The sequence below is a fragment of the Botryllus schlosseri genome, chromosome 13 (assembly GCF_051294905.1).
Source record: "Botryllus schlosseri isolate E-star chromosome 13, Bs_hap1, whole genome shotgun sequence".
NCBI classification, from domain to species: domain Eukaryota; kingdom Metazoa; phylum Chordata; class Ascidiacea; order Stolidobranchia; family Styelidae; genus Botryllus; species Botryllus schlosseri.
The window spans coordinates 21,831,937-21,858,747 of NC_137248.1; the positions used below are offsets into that span (position 1 = coordinate 21,831,937).

Sequence of the window (26,811 nt, forward strand, 5' to 3'; positions counted from 1 at the left end):
TTTGCATATGAAAATGTAATTACAAAAGGAAGCATACTGAAAAAATGACGTCGCGGAACGTAATTCACAACAACTGATATCGAATTTAACAGGCAGCTACCGATAATCAGTGAAGTACTTATGTCAGAAAACCAAGATGATCTGGTGATAACCTAACAAATAATGCGGAAAGCTAATAACCGGCGCATGCTAGTGAATAGCGCGGGTAACTTATTGTCCGTTTTCTTTTTGCCTCCACTGGCTTTCGAACCACGCCTTGTATTCAATTTGGAATTGACGGAGAACTGTAATATAGAAGGTGCGTCGTTAGAATATTACCGACTCATAAATTAAAAAATCGTGCCGCAAATCATGAGCACATTATCTGAACTTCAACTTACAGTTCCACAATAATTCTCAGGATTTACTGTAAGCGAGTACGGAAAGTAGTTAATAGGCATACGAACATATTTTCATTTCGTTTTGACTGTGTCTGTCAACAACGTTTCAGTCGAATATATACTTGCATCTATCAACAAGTATAGACATTACCACGAGAATATATATTTTCGGCAACTTTTTTGTTAGTGTACCGCGAGCGTTTCACCTTTTTCTGGTGTGACTCAAGCCAAAAAAGTTTGTGAAGCACTGATTTAAATATTCGTAGTCCTACTACGGAATCACAGCCAGGGTTGTGATGACTCGAGTCATTAGTGTGCCGCCGCAGATCCTCAGGTGTACCGCGAATCTTTTTTTGTAATTTTGGAAAGGAAAGTTCGTGAATATTTAAAACAAGGCACGCAGGCGAGGATATGCTACTTATAAGCGGTCTAACTGCTTCATAGCTGATAAATAAGCACACGTGATCATTACAATGAATCCAATCGCAGCATTTCCGTCGAGTAGGCTAATTTCACGTTATATTTGGGCTGTTATGTGGCGAAGATAATAATCTATACGTTTCACGCTCCTGGTAAATCGACTGCAACAGAAAGTTACTCCGTAAAACCAGAGCACACTGCCTGGACTTCAACTTGCAACTTGGACTACATTTCATGATTTGTTGTTCACACTCCAAGATGATTAGTTATAGTCCATTTGGAAGCAATGAGTCAGTGATACATATCCCTGAATGAATCAAGCGATCTTTCTACAGAAGATCAGCTCGTCATTGATATGCGAGATTCCCGTTTTTTCCCGGAAAGAAACTTTTCTGCAAGTATGCCGCGAGCGTTTTATAATTTTGCTATTGTGCCACAAGCCAAAAAAGTTTGTTTGGGAACCACTGCGTGAAAGTGATGCAAAGGAAAATGTAGCAGAAATTTGACACTGCCACTGCCCACTGGTACGGTATGTTTACTGCCACTGTGTGTCTACTAAAATCTTACCGGCAACTGCTGATTGCAATGCCGAATTGAAATCGATTGACACAGAATTCGTCATTGCGTTTGTTCTGTCGTCCATCCAAACATCTCTCTCGCTCGGGCCTCCAACCACAGCCCCTACGAGAGCTTGAGGATTCCTACTGGATGACAGATAGTCCTTTTTCCCGCACGTACCGACAATGCTACAGGAACTGAACAACAATATGATTAGTAAATTCGGCTGGATTTGTTATGAAAGAGTGCTTTTGCGAAGCTCACATTCACACCGGCCTTAGTGCAAACCTTCCTACGTTCCTACGTGCCTGCATAATGTGGATTAAAGTAGTACTTACGTCTGAGGTAGGTTCTGGTTTCGTGTGCCATGGGTATATATATTTACACAATATTTTCGTTTATAGCAGTGATTCTCAAACTGGGGGGAGGGGCGTGAAAGCAGCTGAAGGGGGGCGCGAAGCTGGGTTGAACTGACTTTTTTTCGCACTTCGCGCGATTTACCCATAATACATAGTTATTACTCTGTACATAGTATGAATTTCATATTTGAGACTTCTCCCATCAACAGTCATAACCAACCATGCCATCAAACTATCCGTTTTGCATTTTGTGATATGTCGATTAGAGGGGCGCGAAATGTTCACTGTCATAAAGGGGGGCATGCCTGAAAAAGTTTGAGAACCACTGGTCTAGACTCTAGTGGTTCTCAACCGCCGGTCTGCGACGACATTCCTGCCGGTCCGCAGGCATATTTCAATTTTATACTTCAATTTCAAGATGCAATGTTGAAGGCTTGTTCATTGATAAAATAAATAAAACAGCAAATTTTAAACTGATTCATAACGTCGTGAACTTCGTGAGGTAACATTAGGGCTGGAAACATGTTCGTTTTGACTTAAAGTTCAAGACGTGTCATTTAACGACATGCGAGTGACAAGTAGGCCTAGGCTACACAGAACAGATACGAGCCGACTCATCGCTAAACAGCGCAGTTTGATCATTGGTTTTTGATTCATCCATTTTGTGCAGGACCGTAACGGGGACGCCCCAAACCGCCCAATTGGAGAGGGGCCAAGCTTGAATAGGGCCCAAAATTATTTCGCAAATGAACATAAATCATATTTATGATATATTATATATTCGTATTTATTTGAAACTTTCGCGCTAAAAGTCTTGCTTCTTAGGTGACCTTCACTGAGAAATACGGAAAGATTTATAGGTATTTCGGCGTCAGCCATTACGACGCCGCGGCGTGCCAACACATAATGAAGCTTAGGTTACCATATAGGTCTCCGAAAGGTGGGCCAAAAATTCGGCTGCGAGAAAACCGCTTCACTCGTGAATGATCGAAAATTCTCATTATTGGCGCGATTAAAGCTACGTAAACTCTCTGCTTACGCTGAGTAAAATGGATGTGCTCACAAGTACAGGTGAAAACATCCACCTAACGGTAGGGACTGGGGGTGAAGCCACCGGAAGTTTGACTTATCGCCCTGTGGGGGCCCAAGACGAGCGTTTTTAGGGGTGGGCTGACGAAGTGCTTTTTCGGCCAGGATTTGCGGATGGCCGGTATAGCTGCTGTAATGTGTTTTCTTGCGGCACGCATTGTATTCGTATAGGTAGTTGCCAGAGTAGCCTGCGTCTGGTGGCAGTGGGCAATGTTGCACGACAAGGCGCTTGGTTCGACTCCGATACGCTTCTTCTCTCGATATCATCAAAGAGAAGAATATTATTAGAGTTGGCGTGGTCGGTTAAGCCCACGGCCTTCAACGCGAAAGACTGTAAAGGACTCTCGGCGGTAGCACGTTTATCTGGATAAAGCAATTTTAGCTCGACTCGGCAGACTCACTACCATAAAATCACATGGATGCTATCATGAATATAATTAAACACGATCAAAACCCTCTAAATGTCACTCTCTAGCACATTGGTTCCGAAACGGTGGGGAATTCGAGGATTTTTGGTGGGGAATAGACGCATTTGTTCAAAATTATATACAGGACAGTCTACATATTCACGGAGACACATGCGCAATTGCCGTTACCAGTTAACTGCTCTGGAATGTATGTATCGAAAATGATTTTGCGTGTTGTTCACAAAACCTCACTTTTACCTCTAGGTGGCCAATCATGGCGTCACAAACGCATCCAGCATGACTAGTTTGACGTGAAATACCGCTTTTGCGAAATTTTGAGCGCTACTGGTATCGGTTCACAATACGTTTTATGTTGCAGTTTGAGGCGATTGTCTTGCGTAAGGGTGTGGTTGTGTGTCTTGTGCAGTCAAACCAGCAGATAGCTGCTCTGTGATGGCAAAAGTGCTGGGTATAGGGGGAAGAGCAGGACCGTAACTGCCGCACCCCAAACACCCCAATTGGCGTGGGGGGGGGGCGAGCTCGAAGAGGCCAAAAATTATTTCGTGAATTACCATAAATTAAAGTATTTTTTTGAAATTTATGCCACTTTATCAAAAAGTTTTCGCGCTGGGTGCGCGATTTAATATTGCCGAATATATGATTATTTGGTAACCCTTCCCCAACAAAAATACGTAGAATCTATAGAAATGGACACTTCGGTGTCGGCCATTACTGCGCGACGACGCACCAATAAGGCCACGTAACATGCAACTCCGAGAAGTGTGCCAGAGCGATCAGCAGCGAGAAGACCTTGGCCGAGAAGGAATGGCCTTATGGTGTCTGAAAACTTCGATATATATGCAATATACAATATACATATGTGTTTAATTGTCTATGGGCGGCTAAATGACTGGCGCCGAATGTTCCTGTCCTGGCGATCTGAACTACACGGGTCAAATGCCATCTTGCCGGGAAAAATTATTTGCCAGTAAAGCAATACCAATTTGAAATCGAGTGTGCATTTTAGTTTGGGCGATGCAATTCCCGATCATATTTACCGATTCAAAAATGAAATATCTAAATTTTTCGCGCTTCGCGCGTTCCAAAGGGGCCACGCACTCAACAGTATACTCAATGTAGCTCAAAGTTAGGTTTATCACCCTGTGGGGGCCCACGATCAACGTATTTTGGGCGGGGCTGACGAAGTGTTGTTTCGGTACTGGTGGGGAATGAAGGCTCGGAATAAATCTGAAGTGGGGAATGAAGACAAAAAGGTTGGGAACCACTGCTCTAGCACCATATAATTGCAAAGAAACGGTAGCATACTTTACATATTAGCTTCATTGCAATTTTGCAAGTTCACCGGTCCGCCAGACATTTTTTGAAATTTTACCGGTCCGCGAGGTCAAAAAGGTTGAGAACCACTGGTCTAGAGTGTAGGTCTTTTTGCTCACATAGACGAATGTAGTTCCACTGGTAACCACGACAACAAACTAAATCTAAATTTCACCTTGCTCTGTGATGCGGTTGGGTTGGATATGTCGCTCCAAATCCTATGACGAAACTCTTTCCAGTTTTTCCGAGTACGTAGTCGATTTGATCTTCACCAAATTTTCTGTCGATATAATTTGTATGCAGTGTCAGTAAATAATAATATTAGTGTCAATACAGCGAGTTCTAAACCGCCAATGTCATAATAGCTAGCATCATGATAGAGATTTGGAGTTGAGCATTATGACGTCAAAGCAGTATGAAGGATGTGGAAAGGTCAAATTCAAGCATGTGCGATTGACGCAACGAACATAGTACCATTCCTTCATCACAATAAATATATCTATTTTCCACCATGCCAATTTCATTGCACTTTGTGCTCATGTTGTGGGGTATTGATCATGACTTCACAGATACGATATGATGCGTAATATGTTGCTGCGTATGCTCCGATACGAGCAATCGAAGTTTCAAGCAATGTTCCCAGCGCAGCTTTTAGATTTTCTGTGTGCAGAGGCCATGTCAGCACTGCGCAATTACGCACGCGCGCATCTTTGAGGCAACAGTGGTTGCAAGGCTTCCAAAGTTGAAAATGGTATCGACACTATGTGGCAAAGAGCGTATCATTTCAGTACTCGAAAGGATGACCTCTCATTACTTGAGAGTCAAATCATTCAAATTATTATACTTGGTTCAGATTCCATCACTCGAATCATTCTCCACAGACCTAATAACGAGTCATTCAGAATACTCCAGGCTCAGCCGAACCTTGAACGAAACCCAAGCACAATCTAAATGACTCGAACCCTGACATAGAATGACACTATTACGAACACAAGCTAAGCACTACCCTGCTATTTCCAATGAATAGCTATTTTTATGCCTCACCATTTATGACACTCTATATCAGACATGTCCTTTGATGATGGTGAGAATTTTCGCGCCCACATAGCAATGTCAAAAATATTAAATGAGCAACCAGAATGTTTGCAATCCCAACACATAGCTTGATAGCATGGAAGGTTGTCTCTGTGGAGAGACCTCTCGAATATGAAATCATGGACTACACACATACCAACAATTATAAGCTAGAAACAAATCGCACGTAGCGCGAATAAACTTTCAGTTGCATATATTGTCAAAAGTAATCATGTGCAGTGGTAGCACGTAGCGAACACATATTTTGGCGATTTTGATGTCTATTGCCTATTATTTCCTGGTTTGGGCATGGCTCAAACGTACTCGACCTTAAGCTAAATCGCAATATTACTAGGATTATTTCCGTTGTTGACACTAGGAAGTTTCAGCATAAAGTAAACTAATTCTGAGTTCACAAACTTCATGTCTCTCCGGCGACTTCGCGCCCTCCTTCAGATGCCCCCCCCCACAAGTTTGAGAACGACTACTCTATATTGACACTATAAGGAGCCTAATTCTAATCTCACCTGTACTTCCTTTGCTTGGTGCTCGATAAAAACTTGATTTTGGATGCGGTCATGCATATGAACCCCGCGTTGCATGCGTGTCGAATCGGGCCCCATTCCGAGATGTACAACAAGCCAGCTGGCGTGTATTTCGTCATTCCGTCTGCAAGAACCATAAGTCATGGAATGCATAGTACGATTATACGATTATGTAAATACCCATTGGTGCAGAGTCGCACAAATAGATATTTTTCGGTATTTCAAAATGAGATAATAATTGTAATGATAAGGCTAAGGATGTTTTCTCAAATTAGATTATAATTATTGAATTTGCAGAAACTTGAGAATTTAATTAAATTCCGAATTATAATTAAAGATGTGAATGGTAAATGTACGACACCAAGTTAGGCCGGTGACGTACAATACAGTCTTCCTGTGGCATTTCCAAGAAAACCAGAATATAGATTGGAATTAAAATTAGAGCATAGAAACGTTTCACAAATATCGCTTCAATTATAGTCCAATTTATAGACAACTAGAATTATCTAGTCGGAGTCTGTCTTGAGTGATCGAATACAATGTTACTTACGTGAAAACACTCGTGTGAATTGGAATATTTCGACTGGTATTTGGCTAAAAGACCTACCCGGCATGACCGAATCACAGAACTTAATGACGGGCGTGAAATAGGTGCGAAAATTCGTGTATTTCGTCAGCAATAGTTGAACGCCGACTGCTTTTCTATCCCATGAAAATTCTGTTTCTTGTTTGAAAAGCGAATATTTGAAATAGTTCGTTTTCGCCCGAGCCAAGTAAATTTCTTCGCCTGTTGCGATATGCAGCCATATTGCGGCCCACGCCAGCTCGTCTTCGTAGCTAGAATGAAAATATAGACTCCGGTATGTAAAAACAGCGCACACAACTTTCCGAAAACACAATCTATCTATAGGATCTATAGGATGCGCTGTCCGGAATTTGCATTCTGCAATAGGGTAGCCCTAGCAGCTAGCTTGTGCACATACCCCGAAGATGGATAGTAGTTTGCAGCGGCTCTAATAGACATGTGATATACTCCACGATATTTTTCGGCAAATTGAAGCAGCTCCTTCCCGTGACGGATTAACGTCTTGACGTATGGGTCATCTAGAAATGACATGATACATTACACTGCATAACATAGCATATCTCAGCTCGTAGCCATCAGCATGCCCTTATCGCTAAATAGTTTTTGAACGTTGATATGAACCATGACTATATGAACAGATTATATATGCGTAAAGTGTACCCTACACTGCAGATACCTGGGTGGAAATGGGTATATCTATCTGATTTCCACCATCGTGTGGGGATTAAATCAGGTTAACGCCACTTGCAGGTACCAAATTTAGCTTTCACACCGCCCCAACCGGTGAGAATGAGTCAAACATACGAACCCTTATGGAACTACACCCTAGGAGTGTAGCGGGTTATGTCTACTTGAAGCACCTTTGCGGGATTTCTTGGGGTGGCATATGGAGAGAGAATCCGATACACTCCGGGATATATCTAAATAAGGATAGATGTATATAACTTATTTTCACGCACTGGAAGGGTGTTATCGTACTATGTGTAAAACAGCAGAATTTTGAATTCTGGGTACACAACCACGTTGCACGGCCATCTGTTTCACGGTTCGATTGTATGCCAAACACGCGTCTTCTTGGGTGAGGCAAATTTCCACCAATAAAACAACTGACCAAATTATTTATACCAAATTCTTAATAACACCATATTCTCCAATTAAATACACCTCAAATCCAAGTGTAACCCTAACTACAACAATACGACTCTATCAAATACACGACAAATATCGTGTCCGATTTCAAATGAATCAAGCGCGTGTAGTGGTGAAATACAACAACCTGCGTCAGAATCGAGAATTGTGACTAAACATGTGTTTCACAACCATTCTGGAATAACGATTGTTGAAGATTAAACTTATTTCGTATTCTAGAAAGCTTGACAAACTCAAACTCCAGCAGCCGCGCTCAACGGAGTATAGGCTGACTTCAACTTCATCCGAGCAATTTTTTGATATTCTTTGAAGATTTAGAGCAATTCCTACGTGCAAGTCATTCATTACTTTATAGCTTTGGCAGTAGCCTAATTCTCGGTGCGCTAGGTAGCTGCTGTTATAGCTGGCGAACTGCACTGCCTAAGACAGACTTAGATGCAATATATTTGTGCGGCCGGCGACGCCTGATTCAATTAGTATGTGTTGGCGGCCGTTTGCAATTACGAATTCACTCTCGAATTTTCGAGAGATTTAATTTAATCTTGAAATTTTCTTCGCACTCCGCGCAATTCAACAAGACTTCATTTTTCAATTCTAAAACAGTCGTGCCCTTCTTAATCTGAGCCGGAATGCCAATCGTCAAGAAATAACAATTCATTCGCGAGTCTGAACAATTTTCGCGCTCTGCACTCCCAGCAACTGTTCATAACTTTGCTACTCGCGATTGCGGTGCGTACAATAGGCCGTTGTGAAAAGCAGAATAGTCCGGAGTTCACCGGGAATGGATATGGACAGTTTACCAGAGGTATTTTGCGTCCTGACCGATCATTGCGGCTATGCCCTGGAACGCGGCCTCAAGCTACATAAGTAATCGAAATGCGGTCATGATTAACCAAAAGGTTGCCCACCTCTGTATTAGATGATGTGCTCTTTTTGACATGACGATAAATGTAAGGGGGGTCAGGGGGCGCGATTTTTTGACCTTCGTCAAGGGGGGCGCGTGTCAAAAAAGGTTGAGAACCGCTGCCTTAGACTGAGGACAATTAGATTGATACCGCGGTGTCAATCGAGTACAATGTTTCAATCCAAACAATGCATGCAAGTATGGACGTAGGAAGATGTGCACGTCGGCACGTAGGATTTATGACCGCGATATGATTATACGTTCTAGGGCAGTGGTTCTCAACCTTTCTGGCTTCGCGGACCCCTTTTGACCGTCACGGACCCTCGCGGACCCCCTCAAGTTTTAGTTCAATTTTACCTATATTATGGTGCAACCTTCATCTGTCTTGTGCAAATATGAAATGTAGGCTTGTGATAAACAGCAAAATAATGATTTTTCTTGAAGATAACATCATACTATTTATGTAGAAATTGGTGGACTTTTATTATTTCCAAGCTAATTTTGCTGCTGTATTTCTTGAAGTACGTGGTCGTGTCTTGAAAATCCGCGTCTTCGTTTTGATATGAACGAGGAGTGCCGAAAACCATTTCCGCGAAGATAGATGGAAGCTAATGCAATATTAACGCATAACGCTTCCTACGATACTTTTGGTGTGATCGCAACATTTATGGCACCAAAATGAAGAAACACATCGTTTATGAACATATCACGTCCAGTATCTAGCGCAGGGACGGCAGCATACGGACCGCGGGCCGGATTCGGCCCGCAGATAGTTTCTACCGCCAAAGTGAAATCCTAATCTAAAAGTATAGACATATTTTATGCTCCAAAGAATGGATCCACGTTTTCCAACCAGAGAAAGACTGTCATGAAACGACTTGTTCTATTCGGGTTTACATATATATTTACGAGCAAACATTTTCGACCATGAACAATTGAACATTAACAAGACAAGGCTGCATACCAATATAACTGGTGATATGAATTTCAGGGTTAGAGCGTAATGCTTTGATAGCAACGAAACACTACTTGTTCATAAAAAAAAATCAGCCTTAAGAGCAGGTAGTTCATTGTCCGATTTATGACGAGTGTCATCCGAAAATATTCGGGTGCATTTCAATATGAATATACTATTCAATTGTATATTAAAGTTCTGTACCTCTAAGAAGCTGTTCCTTGCATTGGGACAAATTAGGGAAATACTTCGGAAATTTTTATTTCGAGCGACTGTTCACTAATTTGATGAGACTGACAACTTCAAATCGAGAAGGTTTCGCAGACATTACGAAGTCACCCTGATTGACGTTACTATCTCCATATTTTTATTTTTTCCACAAACCCCCACAAAACGTCTTTAAACAGCAATATGTTTGTATCAGCAGGTTATTGGAAAATTGGCAATGAAAATGAGTTTCCACACTACGACAGTCCGTGTCAGACGATTATGATGATGATATGAGTCATGGGGTTTTAGCAGTTGTGGTTAGAAATTGCCTCATGCTTTCTCAAATTAAAAAATAAAATGACAATTAGGTTATGAACCATTTTAAAAATTTAGAGGTCTCGCGGACCCCCTGAAAGTGCTTCGCGGACCCCTAGGGGTCCGCGGACCCCCGGTTGAGAACCGCTGTTCTAGGGATAATCCGCGGGAATCCCTAAGGATCGTATCGCTGCAGCATGTATTATATTTTTATTGCAATTTTGTTCAATAAAACTGTCTGTCTGTCTATCTGTCTGTCAACTTTCGTGTACCACCCTTTTCGGCCCTTTGGGTGTGAACAGACATCGAATATGCTAATTTACGTCAGTCGTAACAGTTTCTGGTCCTATTTTCAAGAACCAGTCCTGATCGTCGAAAAACGTCTTATGTGGTAACTTTACTATTCTTAGAAGTTCCAATGAAATGTCCGCCTTGGCTTCTGTCAGAGTCTCAAGTCATCTCACCTGGTCGGTTCATGCGCAATGATTCGAATACAAGCCGGACCATTACCAGACTTGTACAAACTATTGTATTTTCAAAAAGCGCAATCAGAACTAAAACTACTAAATTTTTAAAACTCGCAATTAGAGCTAGAACTGTCCGATTTTCAAAATCCTCAACTAGAACTACAACTACAACTACTCAATTTTCAAAATCAGCAGCTAAAACTATAACTACTCAAAAACCGTTAGTTAGCTGACCATCAACTAACTAAATGGGTAGTTTGTACAAGCTTTAATGTAAGTCCTACAGATTACAAAACATATGGTATGCACACATGTAGTAGACTTTTGTTTTGTGACCCACTGAAAATTAGATGTTCCTCGAAGGCTTGTGGATTAGCGTAGAGCAGACCTGGACATTTTACGGCCCGCGGGCCACATACGGACTATATACGTGGGACTTGTGAGAAAATTTTGAATAGAAATAACATATGTCCCAAACGACCCTACTTCATGTTGATTTATGAAATAATTTAGATAAACAGTCGAGCTTTTTCCATTTTGAACACTTTCGTTTCACTTTTTGCAAGAAACATGATTATGATAATGCACATCAAATCATTTAGCGCGCCATGAAAAATCTTCTACCGTGCCAAGGCGGAAAACTTGAATGCGAAATTACCAAAGCAACTAGACGATTTTACCAAGCTACACACCGCTCAGAATAGTGACCATCCTGTAACACCCCATTGGGCGTGTCTGGGGGTTAGTGTGATTGAGAGACTTACCATTCTTTCTTGTTTACCATTGTTTTGAATATTTACGTGGGATAAATATTATATTTGTACTTTGACTCTCAATTCTTAATTGCCTGATTGTAGCTCATCCACCCAAAGAAGCTTGTGTTAACCACGTAATTCATTGCTCTCAAATTTAGAAATTCATACACCGCCGATTATAGTGCAAACTTTTGACTTAGCTCGCCAACGTATTTCCTACCTGTCATTCGCAGAAAATAGTAAACAATCTGTGACGTAGGGGTTCCCAAGTCATTTTAAGAACCGTACAGAACTGGATTTCATTCTCCTAGTCAACACATTTATTTTAATTTTATCGGCAATATCAGACATTGAATCGATCTTTCAAAAGAACGGGGTTACGAGTTTGAAATGGGAGAGATTCCGACCCCAAAAAGCCACCCGCTGGCTACGTCACTGTTAGCAGTGATAACTCCGAGCGAGCAAGGGCTGCACAAACATCATTCAACAAAACATCGGCATCTCAATTCGCCCAAAACCACAAAATGTGTTTTATAGTTGTTCGGAAACTAATATTTTTTCAAATGTGCAACTAGAACTAAAACTAGGCCTACTGAATTTTCAAAATCTGAAACTAGAACTAGAACTAGAACTACTCAATTTTCAAAATCCGCAACTAGAACTAGAACTGAAACAACTCAATTTTCAAAATCAGCGACTAGAACTTAAACTAAAATTACTTGAAAAAACTCTTAGTTAGTGGACCACCAACTAACTAAAATGTTTAGTTTGTACAAGCCTGACCATTACAGAACATATTCAAATCGAGTCAAGTCATTTTTCCTATCTTACACACGAGTCAAATCGGACCACTAAAATCGCGACTCGAGTGATTAAAACCCTGCAATTGGCCTATAATGTAGAGAATATCACTGACCAACAGCTGTAGTACTGAGTGCTCACCTCTACCTGCCCCGGTTTCAATCCATACCGCTGCAGTAGCGGCGAGTGCTGCGGCTGTTTCCGCTGCTAAATCCGAACCGGGACTTCGGGCAGTTATGCGATAGCAAGGTCTACGAACGGATGTCATGTCTTGCGGACGTGTCCACAAGTCGTTTTCGTGTATTGGATCGCCAACCTGTCGGAGAATGTGATGGTATCGATTTTATTTTACGGTCAAGATTTCTTTATCGATTATACACCGTAACGTGGGCAGGGCGCAATGATTTGGATACTCAAATATGAACCACCGTGTATTTATTAAAATGATTGGAGTTGGGTAGCGAGAGATGACTTTTTTGACTACTAGACTGACAGTATTTTCCACTGAAGTCCTAGAAACCTTCATCGATCGTATCACAGCATATGGAAAATATCACTGCTCAAAAGATTCGGTGTCCTAAACATAAAAGATACGCAGAAACTAGAAATTGCCGAGTTTATGTATCTGTTCCACTGCGGTCCCTGCCCGTAAATTTCAATGACGTCTTTACCTCGGTATCGATAGTACAAAACATACGAGTCCACGTCGACCAACTACCACATTGTCTCTCTATCCAATATACCGGCCATGCAGTGCGGAACAGTATCCCGCCGGCTAATCGACCATAGTGTCCTATATGGCTTGGACACAAGCAAATCTCACGGCTCAGCTAAATTGATCTACGTCACACTTTTCATTTGTCTAAAGGCAATTTGAAGGTAATTTTTGACCTGCCTGCCGAGCCTAAATTTGATCAAACGGGCATCAATCGAAAGCTACCACGGTACTGATTGCTAAAATATAAATTTTAATCTGCTCGTGGTCCTGGAACCCCCCAAAATCAGCTTCGAATGTTGCATTGCAACGGATATTGGTGTTGTGAGTTGTGACGCAATCATGCCTTCTGGGAGCAGTTTAGGAGCAGCGCAAACTGCAAGCGTATTGGCCATGGTTGCGCAACCGATTGAGCATTTGGTGCGCACTTGCTCCCGAGCTGCTCAGACGGTATGGTTGCGTCTCAATACCGAACTCAGTTACAATCATATATGCTAAAACACGACGATTAGAAGGTTTGTTACTAAATTTCGGTCATTTCTGGATGATTATATCGATATGTACAATACGTGGGGGATAACTGAACTCACTTGACCGAAGAACTCGTATCTGTCAGTGTGTGCTTTGATGAAATAATCAGTCGCCCACTTTAAAGTGTCCTTGAGGAATTTAGTTTGCCAGGCAGCTCGGTAGGCGTCTTTCGCTTCCAAATAGCTCCATGCCAGCTGGGTCACCGCAAACGCAGCGGGAAATCCAAATTTTATGTAACCTCCAGCTAAAAGGAGATTGGAGATTGGCACTCAAATAACTTTGAAACTTAGCTTTATACGCGACGCTAAATTGGTCGCACGCACAATACCACATCATCAAAGTTGTTTGCAGCCCTATGTAAGTGAAACATCCAACACACATCGATACTACGTACCAAACCAGTATCCACATTAAATATAGATATTCGATGTACGTAGGCTACTACTTACATTAGTGTGATTGTAAGAACACCCACCGTGCTGTATATCAGGTTATCAACACGTTCCACACGCCACTACCTCACAGCAGTATAATTTATCTCCGCTCTGTCTAGTTTAAAAGAGTGACTTGTGTGTTGACGTTGATATTTGGTTATGCTTATTATTAGTTAAACGCAGTTTGACCGTTGCTGCTTGGTGAGCAGTAGGCCTATCCAGTACGCACGTATACCGGACAAAGATTTGAACTCGTCAAATAAAACATTGCGGTTTCCACAATGAAGCAGTAAAAATCAACAGCTGGTGCTATATATATCATAACCGAGCCGTTTTTGCCGTTTCTCGTACCGGCAGCTTGCAGTACAATATCTGTATTAAAGTTGAAGGCAGAATTTTATGTTCGCTTCGTCTTATCATATGACTCTACTTGAGACGGGCGCCTATCGTTATTTCATAATTTTTTATTCAACATTGGGACCTGCCGCCATGGCCATGGGCTTATATATCATGTTAGCGTGGGTTATAGCTGGAACCAGGACCAATTCGTCCCCCAGCCCAAACGTTGGTCTTTGGCCCTCAAGATGAAGACTGAGTTTCGTCAATAAATTTAGTAATTGCAACATATCACTAATAATTTTTAATCATATCTCTCTCAGCCCCCCGATGGTCAGATATACATGTAGAGTTTATTTGTTTGAGGTAATCATGGTGTTTGTCGACTACAACCAGCACCGAAACTGCCGCACCCCAAACCCCCCAATTGGGGGGGGGCCCGAGCTCGAAGGGGGCCCAAAATTATTTCGTGAATTAGCATAAATCTTAAAGTATTTTTTGAAAATTTATGACAATTTTAAAAAGTTTCTCGCGCTGGGCGCGAATTCAAGAAGCAATTTATCTTTATTATTGGGTATTAGGCCATTACCGCGCTACGACCCACCAAGACCTACAATCAAGTTTTAGGCCATATAACATGCGACTCCAAGAAGTGTGTCAGAACGATCGGCAGCGAGAATACCTTGGTCGAAAAGGTCTATGCCCTTATGCTGACCGAAGACTACGTTCTGTATATAAAATACACATGGGTTTAATTGTACATAGGCGCCTAAATGACTGACGCCGAATGTTCCTGTCTTTGCAATCTGAACCTCACAAGACAAATACCATCCCGCTGGGAAAAAATTTATGCCAGTGAAGAAATACTAATTTGAAATCGTGTGCATCTCGTAGTTTAGAAGCCTACGTTTGGGCGATTCTATATGTTTTGATATAGCAGACTGGAAGTCACGAAATAACATCATGTAACGAAGTCATACCAGCGGGTCCGCCCGCCAGAAGATGTTTAATTATTATTTACGGGCCATCCCGTTTTCAAGACACTTCACTCAGCTCTACCGGTAAATCTAATTACGTGAGTAGAGAGGAAAATAAATTGATAGCATAATATATATGCAATCGCCGATCTGATTGACCGATTTTATCATAAATTATCGAAAATTTTCGCGCTTCGCGCTGGCTCACAATACAGTACAGATTATTTCGTGACAAACGCAAACAACGTGATGGGGGGGTCGTTTTATCACCCAATGGGAGCCCAAGTCCCACGTTTTTGGGGGCCTGACGAGGTGCTGTTTCGTTCCTGCCAACGGGTATACGCCTGAAGATGTTTAATTATTAATGGAGTGGTCCTACCTTTTCAAACACACCTCACTCAGCTCTACCGACAAATCTGATTACGCGAGCAGAGAGAAGATAAAAATTGATAACAATATAGGCAATTCCCGATCATACTGACCGATTCAATCATGAATTCTAGAAATTTCTGCGCGCTTCGCGCGCTTAGGCGACAAAAGCTGATCCACTAAACAAACTCCCAACGAACATGATAAATGGTGGTAAACAGTGTACGCCGGAGGGGGGTCTGGGGGGCGAAGCCCCCCAGAAGTTAGGTCTATAACCCTATGGGGGGCCCAAGACCAAAGTTTTGGGGGGGGGCCTGACGAAGTGCTGTCACGGCCCTGACTACAACGGTCATTTACACCAGGCCGATTTTCTGCATTTTTGATTCCGTATCTGCCGACTTAAGCACGGGCCATTTCTAAGCTTTTTGTAAGACACCGCTTACGTGGATGAGGCGGCGAGGAGGAGATTAGATAAACCTCCAACACTTAGGTAGGAATTCTGAAGTCGACCTTGCTCAGACTCGAACCCGCAACCGTGGATTATACCACTGCGTTATCTCGCCACACTATTACTTACCTGTAGAGCTGGGGGAACGTAATGCATAATTATGACCTCTGGTTTCTTGTTATAATTATTTTAGTGTATGTTCTTAATTCGTGACCTCCGGTTTGTTACATAATCAAAATATATTGTAGAGGCTCAAACGTAGCAGACTAAAAGAAAAACTTTCGTGAGACGCACAAACAAATTGTCATGTCTTTATATCGGACTGCATGTCTAGCAACTCAAGTTGTAAATTACTATAGGGTCAGCGGCCACATTAACTACAATAGGACTTGGAAACATTTTCATCATGGGTAAAAAAGCATTCATTCCGTCAATGCGGCCGTTGAACTTAACAATCAAGCCAAATAATCCATTGGTTTGCTGGTCAGATAGCGTTGTAAAACGTGTTGTAACACCACTTGCACTTAATTAAGTCTGGTTATGGGCTGACTTAAATTTGAGTGCCAGTCCAAACGCATTTGACTGTGAGCATACTTTTTGACGTGAGTTGAGTAACGAAATTGTTGCTGAGTAGAGAATCGCTACTCGACACCAAAGGAATTGGTCTTCACCCCTAATTATAAACTACAGATTCCAAACCAAGCAAGTGAAATTTTTGAATATCAATTTTTTTGTTCGTCATAGATTGATTTTTTATTATTTTTGTTGGATTTTCCAACGTCAATGGGAGCCGCAAGTAGACTAGCTGAGAGCCGCATGCAGCTCTCGGACCCACGGTAGGGAATCATTGACCTAGAAAGGATTTTCATATTAATTTGATCTCTCGAAAATACTCTATAACTTATGTTGGTTTAGGAAATACTTTTTGAGTTTCCTTCGAGCTCGCTCTTCATCCTATTGGGAAATTTGGGGTGCGGCAGTTATGTCCCTGGCAAGAATGCAAATCGTTGGGCGCGATAAATTGACCTCTATGAAAATGGGCAATGGGTACATTATGACGTAGCAAATAAATGACGCATCTTTTTTAAAGGGAGTTTGTTATCTCATTAGGCCTTTTCAGCGCAATCCATATATTGTCTTCCAACATGGCTTCTAAGATGCAAAATAAATCTAATCGTGAGTAATCGTGATTACTTTTCCAATGTAATCGTAATCGTAATCGACTACTTCCTGATTTTGCTGTAATCGTAATCGTAATCGTAATCGCGTCATTCAGAAGTAATCGTAATCGCAATCGATTACATTCATGAAGTAATCACCCCATGTCTGATATAAGCCGATATATGCAAATTTACCAGTAGCGCATACTGAGATGTTGTATTGGAAAATAAAGGCCACGTAATTATTAATAATTGAACATATTCGGGCGTGCCCGTAGATACAATTAATTAGTTACATGTTGTTATTTTGTTACCCCTTGTCCGCTATATAGTCAAAAGATAATGAGACGCATACACGTATTAAACTAAAGTAAGCACACGATTCAAAATTGGTATTTATTCGCTGGTAAATAATTTTCTCTTGTCCTGTGGGGTGCAGATGCGACGACATGATAATTCGGCACGGGCGATTTAAGCACCTATGGACAATAAGATTTATAGACGATTATACATCGAAGGTTACGGTCAACATAACGGCAATCCTCTTCGGCTTAGGTTTTCTCTCGGACGATCTTTTTGACACATTTTTCGGAGTCCCATATTGACCGGAACTTTATATGTCTTCGGGCATCGTAGCGTGGTAATGGCCGACGCCGAAATGCCTATTTTTAGTTTCTATAATTATGCGTTTTCTTCCGTGGTTGAGTCGTCAAAACATGATGTGTAATTTATGTTCATTCGTCGAAATAATTTAGGGCGCCCTTCTAGCTCAGCGATCGAGGGTTTCGGTCCTGGTAAGAGGTCAAAGTCCAGTCGGTCTTTTCGGGACTTTGGTATTGTAAATATTTCGCGCTTTAATGGCGCTCGAGGACCATTCGACTATAACAAACCATACAATAATTGTGTGTTGTATATTCAGGGTCAAATCAAGGTTGTTATAACAACAATCGGATACAGTGTCATACCCTGTGGTTCGAACCCTCCTGAATTCACATCGGCGATTGGCAATACGGGAAATTAATGGTATTGGATTTTGTATTAGTGCTTTCTGTAACTATAAGTAAGTCAACTGAGAATGGGATGCATATATCTGCTCACATTGATTTTAGTGCTGTACCTAGTTATTAATTTTAACATGAATGTATACCAAACAAAGCAACGTATATTATATAACGTTCATATGAGGTTGTGAAACCCCAACACTAGATAGTATCAGCCTTTATGATACGACGAAGAAATATTCTGACGATTAAATTCTGTAGATCTTAAATAATAGCATATTTAGTTATTCATTTCGAGCACACAGCTTTAAAACTTATTTTATGTACAAGGGCTCTCACCCTCAAAAGTGATATACAGTGCTTCCTTCGTCGATTTTCACACGCCGTACGCTGCGGGATATAATACCTAATTCGAAACATGTTGTTGAAAATAACCCTAGCAAGCGCGACGGCAGTGTTTTAACGGAGAATTAGAGATCTAAAAGTACACCCAATTCGTTTTACGTGAATTAGAATAACCCACTACATCCATGAAAACATACTTAGCAAACATCGTCGCGTAAAAATTTTGGGATTTGACATGTTTTGTGGAATGTTAATTTGCTTTGAATACTCATTAAGGATATGCCCTACTACCACATCATCTACTGCGAAGCCATTTCTTCTTCAGCGTCCCCATATTGCCCCCTGAGCCCAGCGCCCCCATATAGCCCCCTGAGCGTATCCACCGCTTCAAAATCGCCAGCGCCCATTTGGGAGCACATTACAATACCAATGGTTTGCTATGCAGCGCTTAACATTAAAATATAAAACGTTCCAATACAATGCTTCGATCTCACTTACATTGATAATATCCCCCAGAAAGATCTTTTCCACACTCCGCACCGTCTGACGTGTGAGCGCTGAATCTCCAGTTTACTCGTTTATTCTTTGGCAACTTACCTGAACGCTGGGCTTCGAAGAAGAGATGTGAATTGTGAATGATCTGAAAGGCAGAACCTACGTCGTCATTCGTGCAATGAAATTTAGTGCTTGCTGCTACGGTGAATTGCTGTAAACCAGGGCCAAGGGAATCAAACTTGGGTATGCTCCAGTGTTGGGATCAAGTCACTAGCTTCGAGTCACGAGTCATCTCGAGTCATTGCAGATTCTGACTCGAGTCAATTCAAGTCAATCGATTTTCGATGGTGACTCGAGTCAAGTCAAGTCACTCGTTTTTTGGAGGTGACTCGAGTCACGTCGAGTCAAGTCAAGTCATGAGTCAAGCCACAATTCGAGTCAAATCAAATTTTCGAAGTATCAGTGCAACGATTTAATGTCATTACATTTTGGTAGTTGTTTGAAAGACAGAATAATTGGCCATTTATCTTGAATGAAATAACGAATAAAAAGGTGTATATGCATGCAAGAAGGCGTTGTGTCGCTCACGCACACCTAGAATTGCGAATGAAATACGCGAGGAACTGTATAGTTGCATAGGGCTGTTCAAAAATAACTTTTTTTGGATTCCACTGAACATTAAATTGTCAGTTTACCTGAAAAACTCTGCACACCAAATTTGGTTCAATTCTGACAAGTGTAAGACTCCGCAGATCCAATTAAAATTTTTAATTTATTAGCGGAAATTTAAAAAAAATTCAAAGTTTTTCGTCATGTCCATGGATTTGTTGAGCTGTTTTCAAAGACGATGCAAAACCAATTTGACTCAATTCAAACTAATGGTAGTGATTGGTGGATAATCCGAGAATTATCAACGAAAAACTTAAATAACTCCGCTTCTACTAGTTGGAATTGAGTCAAATTGGTTTTGCATCGTCTTTGAAGACAGCTCAACAAATCCATGGGGTTGACAGGAAAATCTAAATTTCTTTTAAAATGTTTCTTAATAGATGGATCTGCGGAGTCTTATACTTGTTAGTATTGAACCAAATTTGGTGTGCAGCGTTTTTTAGGGGTAACCTGACAATTTAATCAGTGAATGGCTGTGTTATTATCAGCCAAGAGGATCGAATACGAAGCATCGAGGTGAAAAATTTGATATGGAACAATATGCTATTCATCTACACATCCGTGACCGTGAAAATATAGACCAGGGCTGGCCAACCTTTTCGACCAAAGGGCCACATTCGATTGACGAACTTTTGCACGGGCCACTATCCGCGCGAAGCGCGAAAAATTTTTGAAGTTCATAGGTCAATAATATTGTCATTTGACTATATTACGGGCCTGCTGTATATCGCTGGGCTATGTTTGCGAGGACTTGGCTATTCGGCGCATGAACATATCGATATCGAAAGCTGCGACCAACATGCGTAAATCATTTCGTGCCTATAGGTTTCATAGTCGACGGTCTTACTGCGAGCGCAAACGCAAGGTCGCATATGTTGAACGACACTTTGTCTCGTAATCGCGAATATAGCCAGACTCAATCTGATACATTAGGTGTTCTTCCATTTTCACAAAAGGGCAACAATAATATTAAAAACAAGAAATCGAGTGACAACATTTTGCGCTAAGCTTGTAGAAAATCTTACCTTTGATAGATCAATCGCAAATTATTCTGCTTTATTGTAGTGTACGAAGATATACCAATATGTGAATGGCTGATGGATCTGTCAATGCGTCGGAACTGATATTTTAGTCATCACATCTCATGTGTTGCGGCCAGACTAATCAAAATTTTGGTTGGCCTTGCAAGTTCGCAATCTGTGCAATCCATTTTTGATGATATTAGAAATTTCGGAAATTATCTCGCGGGCCACTAAAAACCTTCTCGCGGGCCACGGGTTGGCCGGCCCTGATATAGACGCATAAACTATATTCGATCGCTCGGGTTGGTGAAGCTGATCACTGCGAAATGTAAGCACTGAGCCGTCTAAGATGCAGAGATACGTTGCCATTAGATTAATCTACTGCCACCACGACAACTTAAGAACTTAAGCTGTGATCATTTCGTTTGTGGTCAATTTATTTGTGATGCAACAATAGAGGATCATCAGTGAAATACACAATCAGTGAATGCCTGGTTAGTGGTTACTCTCAATATGTGACAAAGGCGCATCGCGAACAATACAGACATACACAAAATACAGTGATTTAATCGACACCGTCTACTTGATGACTTGAAATTGACTCGTAAATTGTGCTCCGAGTCAGAAGTCAATCCGTATTTTTGAAGCGCCGAGTCAAGTCAAGTCAAGTCATTTATGCAAAGTGACTCGAGTCAAGTCAAGTCATACGAAAAAGTTGACTCGAGTCTGACTCGAGTCAAGTCATGACTCGAGTCTTCCCAACACTGGTATGCTCACTCCCTGGGTTGCGCTAGATCGGTGGTTCTTAACCTTGCCTCCAGCGCCCCCCAAGGAGCGCTGGCGATTTTGAAGGGGGCGGAAACGCTCAGGGGGCGATATGGGGGCGCTAGGCTCAGGGGGCGATATGGGGGTGCTGAAGAAAAATGGCTTCGCAGTAGATGATGTAGTAGTAGGAAATATCCTTAATGAGTATCTAGAGCAAATTAACATTTCACAAAACATGTCAAATTCCGAACTTTTTGGTCGCGCTGCGTGTCGATGCTTGCTACATATGTTTTCATGAATGTAGTGGTTCATCAAAATTCATGTAAAATGAATTGCACGTACTTTTAGATCGCCAATTTTCAGTTAAAACGCTGCCGTCACGCTTACTAGGGTTATTTTCAACAAAATGTTTCGAACTAGGTATTATATCCTACAGCGCACAGCTTGCGCAATCGAAAAAGGTGGCACTGTATATCACTTTTGAGAGTGAGAGCCCCTTGTACATAAGATATGTTTTGAAGCGTTGTGCACGAAATGAGTAAATAAATATACATGTATTTGAGAGCTACAAAATTGAATCGTCAAAATATTTATTCATCGTTTCATAAAGGATGATATCAATATATATATCAATATAGGGAGGGGGCGCAAAGGGTGCCCGAAATTATTTCGGTGAATGAACATAAATTACACATCATGTTTTGACGATTCACCCACGAAAAAATACGCATAATTATAGAAAATAAAAATAGGCATTTCGGTGTCGGCCATTACCACGGCACGCATGGAGACATATAAAGTTCCAGCCAGTATGGGACTCCGAGAAGTGTGCAAAAAGATCATCAGCGGAAAAACCTTAGCCGCAGAGGATTGCCCTTATGCTGGTCGTAAACTTCCATGTATAGAAGTATAATTGTCCATAAGTCCTTAAATCGATCGTGCCGAATTATCACGTCGTCGCAGTCTGCACCCCACAGGAAAAATAACATCCATCAGGGAAATATTATTTGTCAGTGAAGAAATACCGATTTTGAATCGTGTGCTTACTTTGGTTTATAACGTTTATGCGTTTCAATATCTTTTGACTATATAGCGGACATGAGGTAACAAAATAACAACATGTAACGAAGTAATTGTACCAACGAGCACGCCCGAATATGTTTAATTATTAATTATGTGGCCTTCATTTTCCCAGACAACAGCCCACTCAGCGCTGTACAATTATGCATTTATTAGTGAGTTTTATACTCAAATAAATGATTAAGCTGTAAATAAAGCAACGTAAGGCTTAAAACTTGCACTTGTCACTACCTTCAACTCTAGTCAGTTGACACGAAAGTCTTTGTAAGCATGAACATAAGTCATGCGGACGGTATGAGCCATAACCATCCAAGCGCTACTGGTAAATCTGATTACGTGGGCTGAGAGGACAAAAAGTTGATAGCGACATATATGTGCAATTACCACCTATTCATTCATTCATGCATTATAGAAAATTTTGGCGCCTAGGGCGATCCGCCACACAAAATTTGCTGACCATCGAAATCACGCGACGCGGTTCTTGGGGGCGAAACCCCCAGAAGTTTGGTTTATCGCGCTTTGAATGAGCTTTCGTTTTTAAGGGGAGCTGACGAAGTGCTGTTACGGCTCTCCCTCTTACCCATTGTCTTTATTACAGTCCTTACAATATGGGATGGGGAGCGCTAGAGCACGATAATTTTTGAAAGGGGGCGCTGCAGGAAAAAAGGTTAAGAACCACTGCGCTAGATAAATTACTGGGGTCTACGCGAGCAACCTAATTTTGCTGATTCTGTGACAATTTTCTGTCATAAACACTTTGTGCTACGCGTGCAAAAAAGTTCAATCCTACTAACTAAATGAAGCATCTATATATCCCAATAGCAGACGTATCCTTGGTCAGACCAGGGTCCCTTTTGCCAGGCTAGGTTCTGAATCTATGAGTCGGAAATCCCAAAGTAGAATGAGCATGGTATTCATGATTACCTTTTCATACTTATAAGAGTTTCTTGGAGCAAACACTGGTGCCTTTCCACCGATATTTTCTTCCAAATTGTCAGGGATATAGGGCGTTGTTGAGGTCGACGCATATGTCGAGGCTGTGGACGCGACTGTAGTTGTCCTGGACTCGTCTATAAAGTAATGTAACATGATAAACGTAGACAGTTATTAGTTTTATGCCCCATTTTCTTCTAGGCTTTTATGAGCCGCTCGCTTACGCGGTTCGGATCGAGAGGACCGGATAAACCGCTATGGATTATGGAGTTGACTTCAAGGACTCGAACCCGCGACGCATTGGTGTTCCACCAAATACGGATGCGATAGATAAAATACAATTTGGAATACAACACAACTGAAACATACATTCATATTGAATTAAACCCGAGTATTTTCGACTGACACTCGCCAGCAGTATGTTGACAACCGTATGCTCTTCTCAATTCTCAATGCTAGTTGCTGACCATTACCTCTGACGAGTGTCAGTCGAAGTATTCGGGGTAATCGAAATATGAATTCAATTGAGTTCAATTGAAAGTTAATGCTGTTGATAAAATAGTGGACGAGTTGCAAGATATGTGTTGGAATTTTGGTAATATTAATTTGACCTTACCGGATCAATACCATTAGCAAAAAGGTGTGAAAACCATGATATATTTGCGTTTACCTCCGGTGTGGCAGTTCAGTTTCGCTGAATTCTTCATTTTTACAAGTTTGCTTTTTCTATTGCTATTTCTGACATCGACGCACCAGCAGTGGCGGCTCTTCGAGGAACATTGCATCGCCTTGAAACGCTCGCCGTCGCACTGTGGAACGTAACACCGATCCAGTGGCTTATTGAGTTTCTTGCATTTTACAAGCCTTTCTTCTCGCCTGTTTTTGCAGTTGATTGCTGAAAGTGATGAAGTAAATTGATGTTCCAAGCTTCGCGCCAAATTTACTCAGTTATCACAACTATCAACTGTTTCTTCCAAGTTATTAGTAGAACCGAGCACGATGAACCAACTACTCGAATCCGAACAGAGTATTAATTGTGATGATTCCAATCGAGTATAGTGAGAGATGATGTTCTAAGCACTGAAATTATACGGTCGTTTCGATCAAGAGTTATGCTAAAGACCAGAATTCTGGTTTTGATGCTTTTCCCCCCATGCTGAACCCTTGAAACCGCAAATCGTCGTATCACAGCATCCAGAACATGTAGTAGACCAAATAATGTTGCTTACGTTTGTGGAAATGATATTTTTTTGAAGTCGTGACCAACCGGCAGCGTTATTAGAAAGCGCAATCAAACAGTTATGGTTGACAAAATACCACAATTTCTTCATGTGACGTAGAACTGGCATTATTTTCTTTGTGATCGCATATAAAGTACGTAGTTTACTGTCCCACGCCATCCATAATCGTGGTCCGTCACAATGAGCGATACTCGAATAGTCGGCGCCTTATACTCGATACGCAATCGAGTCACTCAGCTACTCAATCTCGACCAAACCCTTTTATTTGCCACTTTTGAGTGTATTGGAGTAAAGTCTGACATATCTCCTATCTATTAAGTTGTATATCAACTAAAATTGAAATCGCTACCCATATCTTGTCATCAGTCTTGCATGAATCGACTGCGAAACAGAGGTGGAATCCAGTCACGGACACAGAGATCCAATCTGACAATGATATTCGAGCTCTATTCCCACATGAAACTATAGTCTCTAGATCAGTGGTTCCCAACGTGGGCGATATCGCCCCCCAGGGGGCGATCTGGCGGTCTAGGGGGGCGAAAATGGCGATAGGGGGGCGAAAACGGAAGAAGGGGGCGATAGGCGGTCGATGGCGCGTTAAAACGGCTATATTGGAGTCGGGACCGTAACTACCGCTCCCAACCCCCCAATTGGGAGTTGAGGGCCCGAAATTGAAGGAAGCCCAATTTATTTCGTGAATTAACATGAATGATTGAGTACGTTTTTAGAAATTCAGGAGACATTTTCAAAAGTTTGCGCGCTGCGCGCGATTTAATATTGTCATGTATCTTGATGTTGGAGTCCCCGTCAACCAACAAAAATACGCATGACTTATGGAAATGGGAGACTTCGGCGTCGGCCATCGCCACGACGCACCAAGACATATGAAGTTAGAGGCCATGTAACATGCGACTCCGAGAAGTGTGCCAGAAGGATCGGCAGCGAGAAGACCTAGTCCAAAAGGAATGCCCTTGTGCTGACCGAAAACTTCGATATATATACAATATATGTTTAATTGTCCATTGGCGCCTCAATGGCTGGCGTCAAATGTTCCTGTCCTGGCGACCTTAACCCTACAGGACAAATGCCATCCCGCAAGGAAAAAATTATTTGACAGTAAAGAAATATCAATATGAAATCATGTGCGTCTTTTAGTTTGGTACGTCTTGACGATTTCCATATCTTTTGACATCGCAGATATAGGAGGTCACGAAATATTATCATGTAAAGAAGTCAATATAACAACGATTCCGCCGAAGATGTTTAATTATTATTTAGGGGTCGTACCTTTTCCAACATACCACATCGACCATATATTGACCGATTCAAACTTGAATTATATAAATTTGTCGCGCTTCGCGCGTTTAGGCAAAATACGGTGACTCAACAAACAGTACATGAAATAGGCTAGGCTTATAGCTGATATGTAGCGACAAAAAGCCCACTGGCTAAGGGGGGTCTGGGGTTTGGTTTATCACGATATGGGGCCAAAGATCAACGTTTTTTTTGGGGGGGGGGGTGACGAAGTGCTGTTTTTCGGTTCCCGATATTCGGGGGGCGATGATCGGTGTGGAGCTTCAAAAGTGGGCGATGGGTCAAAAAAGGTTGGGAACCACTGCTCTAGATGAAAAAAAAACGAAATTCCACCGGCTAGCGTGGGTTTCGGCAATGCTGTTGAGCTTCTGTGGGCGAATCGCCACCAACTGGTCGACTGGGTCGTCGTAGGTGCTGAAGACTTTGTGGTTGTGCGCACTTGACTTGCGTTGTATCCGTTCACGAACCTGTGAACAAACGCACGTCCTAAATTTGTGGTATAATTCTATCAGGGTTGCAACAAAGTCACAAGGTTGCATCTCAAATGACTCGGGTCAAGTCGAGTCACCGAAAAAGTGCGAGTCGAGTCGAGTTAATACAACCATGAGTTCTAGGGATGGTGTGAACGTGAGGTTCACATTCGCGTTCTGTGTGTGAACCTCAGAAA

General features: G+C 41.7%; 1 protein-coding gene across 1 annotated transcript in view; it reads right to left on the reverse strand.

Moving 5' to 3' along the window:
* Positions 1–26,811, reverse strand: part of LOC145453297 (uncharacterized) — a 44,172-nt gene continuing 17,361 nt past the window's right edge. Inside the window, exons 6-17 of the mRNA XM_080331282.1 lie at positions 26,478–26,611; positions 24,260–24,484; positions 23,581–23,726; positions 19,124–19,265; positions 13,615–13,799; positions 12,451–12,625; positions 7,151–7,271; positions 6,775–7,004; positions 6,150–6,291; positions 4,724–4,828; positions 1,368–1,555; positions 1–284 (exon numbers count right to left, since the gene is read on the reverse strand). Coding sequence (XP_080187408.1) covers positions 211–284; positions 1,368–1,555; positions 4,724–4,828; positions 6,150–6,291; positions 6,775–7,004; positions 7,151–7,271; positions 12,451–12,625; positions 13,615–13,799; positions 19,124–19,265; positions 23,581–23,726; positions 24,260–24,484; positions 26,478–26,611 — 1,867 coding nt within the window. The 3' untranslated portion in view covers positions 1–210. The remainder of the gene's footprint in view (positions 285–1,367; positions 1,556–4,723; positions 4,829–6,149; positions 6,292–6,774; positions 7,005–7,150; positions 7,272–12,450; positions 12,626–13,614; positions 13,800–19,123; positions 19,266–23,580; positions 23,727–24,259; positions 24,485–26,477; positions 26,612–26,811) is intronic.